The sequence below is a fragment of the Solanum verrucosum genome, unplaced genomic scaffold (genome assembly GCF_900185275.1).
Source record: "Solanum verrucosum unplaced genomic scaffold, falcon-dt-bn FXZP01000252.1, whole genome shotgun sequence".
NCBI lineage: Eukaryota > Viridiplantae > Streptophyta > Magnoliopsida > Solanales > Solanaceae > Solanum > Solanum verrucosum.
This window is the reverse complement of record NW_026019988.1, coordinates 4545830-4554082: the sequence shown is the minus strand read 5'-3', so window position 1 is coordinate 4554082 and position 8253 is coordinate 4545830. Positions and strand designations below refer to the sequence as shown.

At 37.9% G+C, this 8253-nt stretch overlaps 2 protein-coding genes across 2 annotated transcripts in view; one reads left to right on the top strand and one right to left on the bottom strand.

Moving 5' to 3' along the window:
- LOC125818536 (ABC transporter B family member 6-like) overlaps positions 1 to 6147 on the top strand; it is a 12023-nt gene extending 5876 nt beyond the window's left edge. Inside the window, 7 exon segments of the mRNA XM_049498021.1 lie at positions 1225 to 1484; positions 1571 to 1881; positions 1972 to 2192; positions 2281 to 2621; positions 2812 to 3605; positions 3755 to 3996; positions 4335 to 6147. Of these exon segments, the coding sequence (XP_049353978.1) occupies positions 1225 to 1484; positions 1571 to 1881; positions 1972 to 2192; positions 2281 to 2621; positions 2812 to 3605; positions 3755 to 3996; positions 4335 to 5564 (3399 nt within the window). The 3' untranslated portion in view covers positions 5565 to 6147.
- Positions 1 to 8253, bottom strand: part of LOC125818561 (histone H4) — a 400968-nt gene that overhangs the window by 280320 nt on the left and 112395 nt on the right. The window lies entirely within an intron of this gene.

Here is an 8253-nt window from a genome sequence, read left to right as displayed (position 1 = left end):
CATCTCCAATATATTCTCTTCATCATCATCCTTATCTGTTCTTGAACTACACAGAAAGAAACCTTCTAAAATATCTCGTCATCAATTCTTGCTAGATGCAAGTGGGGATTTTCTTATCAATCATTCTCATGGGCCATGGCATTGACATCATCTGATACTTCTACTGAAGATCCGTTATCGTATAGCTACTCCATAAGCATCTACTTTGTCATGGTTGACCCTCTTGTCCCCCTTCTCGTCAAAATAATCCTTCAAAGTTAAAACTTTTGAAATCTTGTAGTTCTATTAGTCTGGTGCTTCTCTAGCTCAGCATCCTCATACCTATAATATAGCTAATTTGATCCACATTCATTTCAATTTGAGGTTTCAGTTTTCAGTTTTTATTTTTTATTTTTATATTCCCACTTATCTCTCAAGAGAATTGGCTCTGATGCCAAATGTTGAGAAATTTGAGGAGCACATTCAAGTCACTGACTTTCTCTAGAAAACAAGTGGGAGGAAAGTAGTTTTCCTTACTTCTCTCAGCTCGTCTAGTATATTTTTTTAACCTTTATAAGAAAAAATACAAGGTATCTAGGTACTATTTTTTTTTTTGATAACCGAGAAATCCGTCTATGATCCGCCCCGAGGTATCTAGGTACTTATAGGATATCTTCTAATATTTACCAAGTCTAATACATGTTTCAAAACTTTATACTAGAATTTCCCCTTCCCAAGTACATGTACAATATCCTACACACATACTTGCATTAATTTCGTAAACATAAAAAAGGGGGCAGCTCGGTGCACAAAGTAATTCCATAATACATGAATTGAATATATTCATGTACAAGAAGAATAGTCAAGAAGTTTATTAGCAGTAGGCACACACACCAGTAGAGAGTCTTCCTGTGGGAAGTAACTAAAAATGGTTTTCAATTAAGTTGCTTTCTGTTATCTCCCAATGTCCATCATCTTCATAAAACAGCAAAGCCATGATTCTGTCATTGATAAAAATTTACTCTTCAACCATGCTATGCCTTCATAGATGAAGCTGAATATATAGACGAATTGAGTTGTCAGCTACCAGATAATGTACTTCTACATGGTAAACATAACATATTTCACGATGTTCAAGGAATGATGTATTGGTCTCTGTATGAATCAGCTAGAGTTACAGATATTTGGATCTGAATTTAAATGCCTATGGAGAGTTTCCTTCAACTTCCCTTTCATATGATGCAGGCAGTTTCTTATATTAGGACATTGTATGCATTCACAAATGAAACTTTGGCCAAGTATTCATATGCTACCTCGCTACAAGCTACACTGAGGTACGGTATATTAATAAGTCTTGTGCAAGGACTTGGACTTGGCTTCACATACGGGCTTGCAATTTGTTCCTGTGCCTTGCAACTATGGGTTGGAAGATTCCTGGTCACACATGGAAAAGCTCATGGCGGTGAAGTTGTTACAGCTCTTTTTGCTGTAATTCTAAGTGGCCTGTGAGTATCTCTTTCACACATCTTACCCTCCTCCCTCATATGTCGTACTAAAGTAATGCAATCCACCAATTCCTTTATTGATACAGTGGGCTGAATCAAGCAGCAACAAACTTTTACTCTTTTGAACAAGGGAGAATTGCAGCTTATAGGCTATTTGAGATGATCAGTCGTTCGTCCTCCGTTGCTAATAATGAAGGAACCACCCTTCCTTCTGTGCAAGGAAACATTGAGTTCCGAAATGTATATTTCAGCTACCTCTCTCGCCCTGAAATTCCTATCTTGAGTGGATTTTATCTCACTGTACCTGCTAAAAAGGCTGTAGCCCTTGTTGGCAGAAATGGTTCCGGCAAAAGTAGTATTATACCACTTATGGAGCGGTTTTACGATCCTACATTAGGTAATATTACCATTTAAGTTCTCTTCCGTGGGTTGCATATTCCTTCAAGCACGCTAACAATATGATATTCTACTGATATATTACTTGCAGGGGAAGTCCTGTTAGATGGGGAAAACATTAAAAACCTGAAGCTGGAATGGCTGAGAAGCCGAATTGGCTTAGTCACCCAGGAACCTGCCTTGCTAAGTCTGAGCATCAGAGATAACATTGCTTATGGACGAGATGCTTCTTCAGATCAAATTGAAGAAGCTGCGAAAATAGCACATGCCCATACGTTTATTAGCTCACTGGAGGGAGGATATGAGACTCAGGTATCTTGCAGTTGTCACAGTTCTTTCATATGTTCAACTGTTTTGCCTTTTCTGATGCTTAACTTTTCCTACTTAATATTTCTTGTAGGTGGGTAGGACTGGTCTAACTTTGACCGAAGAGCAAAAAATTAAACTTTCTGTTGCTAGGGCTGTTCTTTCAAGTCCTTCTATCCTTCTTCTTGATGAAGTTACTGGTGGACTTGATTTTGAAGCTGAGAGATCTGTTCAGGGAGCGCTGGATCTCCTCATGTTGGGAAGATCAACTATAATAATAGCAAGGAGACTTAGTCTTATCCGAAATGCTGATTACATTGCCGTGATGGAGGAAGGCCAATTAGTTGAAATGGGAACACATGATGAACTGATAGCACTGGATGGCCTCTATGCCGAGCTTCTTAAATGTGAAGAAGCAGCAAAACTCCCTCGCAGGTGCGGTACATGACTCGACTGAGCACTTGGATGATTATTGTGTTACAAGTGTTTGCTATAGCTTTGCATTACAAGGTTACTTGGTGATAAATGAGTCCCCGTTTTTCCCAAAAATTATCCTTGTAGTTTGTTTTCTGGTTTTAGATTAATTACTGATACTTAGTTACATGCTTTCGCTCACATCATTCAGGATGCCAATGAGAAACCACAAGGGGACTGCGGTGTTTCAAGTTGAAAAAGATTCTTCAGCTAGTCATAGCTTCCAAGAACCTTCTTCTCCAAAGATGATGAAATCTCCATCTCTTCAAAGGGTTTCTGGTGCCCATGCATTTTGGCCAGCAGATGTTACATTTAGTTCTCAAGAATCTCCCCACAACCGTAGCCCGCCACCGGAGCAAATGGTTGAGAATGGTATGCCCTTGGATTCAGCTGATAAAGAACCATCAATAAGAAGGCAGGATAGCTTTGAGATGAGACTGCCAGAGCTTCCTAAGATTGACGTTCAATCTGCAAATCGGAAGTTGTCCAACAATTCCGATCCCGAATCACCTGTCTCACCACTCTTGACATCTGATCCCAAAAATGAGCGTTCTCACTCACAAACTTTTAGTCGTCCTAACAGTGAGTTTGATGACTTTCCTAATACATCCGAAGAAACAAAGGATACAGAGAATCGAGAACCACCATCCTTCTGGAGACTTGTTGAGCTTAGCCTTGCAGAGTGGCTTTATGCTCTACTAGGTAGCACGGGTGCTGCAATATTTGGTTCCTTTAATCCCCTATTGGCCTATGTCATTGCATTGATTGTAACAGCATATTACACAACAGATGATAAGCATCACTTACGGCGAGAAGTTGACAGGTGGTGCCTCATCATTGCCTGTATGGGTGGAGTGACTGTATTTGCCAATTTTCTGCAGCACTTCTATTTTGGTATAATGGGAGAGAAAATGACTGAGCGAGTTCGGAGGATGATGTTTTCTGGTAATGACTAATTTCAATTAGTAACTGTTCCTTTCATAGTTTGTTTTGTTTTACATTTGTACTAGTGTAAATATATGCACTTATAATGATCATAATTAGTTGTCTCATGAATACTGATGCTTTTTTCTGATGTTGTCGTTCTTCAACAGCAATGCTTCGCAATGAAGTCGGGTGGTTTGACGAGGAGGAGAATAGTGCTGATAATCTATCAATGCGCTTGGCAAATGATGCTACATTTGTGCGTGCTGCTTTCAGCAATCGCCTGTCCATATTCATACAAGATACTTCAGCTGTTATTGTGGCTATTCTTATTGGGATGCTACTTCAGTGGCGGTTGGCACTCGTGGCATTAGCCACTCTTCCTGTTCTTACCGTGTCTGCTGTTGCGCAGGTTTGTTTTATTTGTAGAATGTCACAACTTAGTCACTTATTCATGCACAGCAGAAAAGTGTATTTCATATTTTTATAGCAAGCTTATCTTAAAACATTCTGAGCTGACTTTCCTTGAAGAAACCAGATTGTCTTTTTGTCTTCTTCTCTCCTATTCCCATAAAACAATAAAATTGGTTTTGTAGAGTTCCGGTCCTGCAAAAAGGCTTGTTAAAAAGTTAGTGTAGTTTATGGCAATCAGTTTTTCAAATTACCATCTCTTCGCTCAAGTTTAAGAACTTCTCAATATTCGTAGTCCTTTCTACCAGGCACTCACTTGGATCTGAACTTAATTTGCAGAAATTGTGGCTTGCTGGTTTGTCAAAGGGTATTCAGGAGATGCACAGGAAGGCATCGTTGGTCCTTGAGGATGCTGTTAGAAATATCTATACAGTTGTAGCATTCTGTGCTGGTGATAAGGTAATGGAGCTCTACAGGTCGCAACTGCAGAAGATATTTACGAAAAGCTTCCTCCATGGTGTGGCAATTGGTTTTGCTTTTGGCTTTTCACAGTTTCTTCTTTTTGGTTGCAATGCTCTTCTCCTTTGGTATACTGCACTCACTGTAAAGAATGAGCACGTGAATCTAACTACAGCGCTCAAGGCGTTCATGGTGTTCTCATTTGCATCTTTTGCACTTGTTGAGCCTTTTGGGTTGGCTCCATATATTCTCAAAAGAAGAAAATCTCTGACCTCAGTATTCGAAATAATTGACCGAGCACCAAAGATTGATCCAGATGACAACTCGGCCTTAAAACCGCCAAATGTCTATGGAAGTATTGAGTTGAAAAACATTGATTTCTCATATCCATCTCGACCAGAAGTCCTGGTACTGAGCAATTTCACTTTAAAAGTCAACGGAGGGCAAACTGTAGCTGTGGTAGGTGTTTCTGGCTCAGGAAAGAGCACAATTATATCTTTAATAGAGAGGTTTTATGATCCTGTTGCTGGTCAGGTTTTACTTGATGGCCGTGATTTAAAGTCATACAATTTACGATGGTTGAGGAACCATTTAGGACTTGTTCAGCAGGAACCAATTATCTTTTCAACCACCATTAGGGAAAACATAATCTATGCAAGGCACAATGCTAGTGAAGCTGAGATGAAAGAAGCCGCTAGAATAGCAAATGCTCATCATTTCATCAGCAGTTTGCCTCATGGTTATGACACACATGTTGGGATGAGGGGGGTAGATCTGACTCCTGGGCAGAAGCAAAGAATTGCAATAGCTCGTGTTGTTCTGAAGAATGCACCTATTCTGTTGTTGGACGAAGCAAGCTCCTCCATTGAATCTGAGTCGAGCCGAGTGATACAAGAGGCTCTTGATACTCTAATCATGGGGAACAAGACAACTATTTTAATTGCCCACCGAGCTGCCATGATGAGGCATGTTGACAACATAGTTGTACTTAATGGAGGGAGGATTGTTGAGGAAGGTACCCATGATACACTGATGTCAAAAAATGGTTTGTATGTCCGCCTGATGCAGCCTCACTTTGGGAAGGGATTGCGTCAGCATAGACTTGTTTAAAAACAGAAGCAATGCAACTGAAGATACTTCTCATTGTCAATGAAGCTGGGAATGGTAGCAGATTCAAATGTCCAAATCCTTTGTGTAAAATGCCAGCTTCAAACTGGAAAGATCAAGCAAAGACAGAATGATGAGGATTTCTAACACTTTGTTTGCAGTTGATTATCACGTTTGGGCAGTGAAACTTCGTATGTAATTAGACTGATGCGTTGTTCAAATTGATATCGAGGATGATAGGATGTCAGGACTAGAACCATATTCTTTTGGAGGCTGGCCGGTTGTGTAGATCAGGATTATGCTCCGTCTCCTGATGGTATATTGATTTGTTAATTATAGAGTGGAATGAGTAGCCATAGCTTTGATCAGGCCGAGATTCTTCATTTTCTTCTGTATTCTTTCTTCCTTTCGGGTTGTGTTGCGTGTGTAGTGTGTTGTAGTCGAGTCGAGTGCTGTTCATTTTTTTCGTGCCAAAATCCCCCTCCACTTTTCTGCTGTATATTTTTCTTACATGGAGGCCATAGAGATGATTTCAGCATCATTTTCTGCCTGTATAAATGTGTTACAAATTTGGTCTTTTGGAGTACTTAAGTTTTGGTATGTGAAGATGCATAATGTTGTATAACAATGTTAGAATGAGGTAAATTAGTACACTTGAGCCACTAATTTTACCAAAAAATGTTTATGTCATCTCACAAATCATCTGTGCTTGCTACTCAGTTACATTGATGTCCATAAATGACATTCTCGTAAGTCTGTTGTTACCTCGGTTACATTAGATATGATAAAATTAACTCGTGAAAATATAATCTGTCCAACCCACTGTTAACTCATTTTACCTGTCTAAATTCAGGCTAATGATGTCCCTCACTAACATTTGTATGTGCATTTTGCATATTTTTGGCATTCCTAGAATCTAAGCACCAATGGAATTTTTAAGCAAACAAGTACTTTTGGTGAAAAGTAATAATCACAACTAGAAATATATGTTGCTTTCAAGTGCTTGAATAGATTGTTTTGAGAACTTGTTTCAAGTTTATTTCATTAAAATTCCTACAAAACATAGTATTAAATAATACCATAAATATTATATGGATTATTTCTTCTAATACTCCCCCTACCAAACGACCCCCAAGTATGAATCAAATGCACAAATTTTTTCTTTACACCTATTAATTCAGATTCACTTCACATAGAGCTATTCCAATGGGTGATACAACATATAATGTGTGAATGTTGAAGATTGAGCAAGGCAGAATTAGTGAAACAATGGAAAGTTGGTTAGTCATTATCACCATTCACCACTCTCTCTGGCTTAAAAGTTGGTTAGAATTAGTGGAGCAATGAAAGGTGGGGTTTTGGGAGAGTTAGAGTGTATATAGACATTATCCCTACCTCCAAGGTTGGAGTAGCTCATACCAATGCAATATTAAAAATAACATACAAATGCAAAGCAAACATCACAAACAATAACGAAATCATTACCTATCATTAAGTAAAAGAAATAGTAAAAACATCAACATAATGTAACATCCTAAGCAAATCACAAAATGTAATATGACTAGCGAGTAACAAAGTGAGTGATGTTAAGTAGGTAAGCTCTACATAGAATTTATTGTACTTCTTTATTATATTTCCACAATTAGTTGATTGATGACTAACTTTAAAATAATCTATTTCTCCATAATGAAGTACTATGGCAGTGATACATAATTCACTTATTGATTTGATTCACCAACAATACTAAATTATGTACTTGCAATAAAAAAGGGGGCTGCTTCTCATAAATTACAAGTGATCTTCCTCACTTTTCAACTTATATGTATTGTTATTTGTTTCCTATATATGAAAAGGAAGAAAAGTATGGCATCCCCATAATCCAAAAATTCTCCTCTTTCTCAAAAAATTAACAAAAACAACAATTTTTTCTATGAAAAAAATGAGCAATCTTAAGTCCAAGTTCTTGAAGGTTTACAAAGTACTGAAATTTGAGCTTCTGAAGGATCTGGACTTCAAGTTCTATAGAACTTACCTGTTCGATCCATTCACGACCATCATCACTAAACTCGAAATTTAGATCATTAAGAAGCTCAATTTTCAGTATTTCTAATCTCTAAGAATTTGGCTTCAGATACGTCATTTAGATAGATCATTTTTCACAGATTTTTTTTTGTTATTTTTGTTATTTTATAGAAAGGGGATAATTTTTGGATTTTGGGATGCAATGTTCTTCTTCTTTCCCCATTTATTAGTTTTTCTTTATCATCATCGTCAATTAGGGTTTCGACCAACTCTTCCAAGTTAGGTTCATCATCAATAATTCCTTTTCATTTCTTCTTAGTGTCTAATGAAAGGGAATTATCATGTGAAATTGTTATGCATGGAGATGTCGTTGCGGTAAAAAAAATTCCTCTGTCAATTAAGAATAAGTGAAGGATTATTGAAGGTATTTTCTATGAAAAACAACATCATCTTGCAAACTGGATTTCACGTGATAATTCACTTTCTTTAGTCATTAAGAAGAAAGAGATAGAAACCGAGAACTGATAAAGAGCCCAACTGTCTTGGAAGAGTTGTTGGATTCCTACCGATGAAGAGGACAAGGAAAATTTGAATAAAAGGGGGGGGGGGGGGGGGGGAGATATTGATCGACACATCGAAGATACAAATGACAAAGTTATCCTGTTTAATA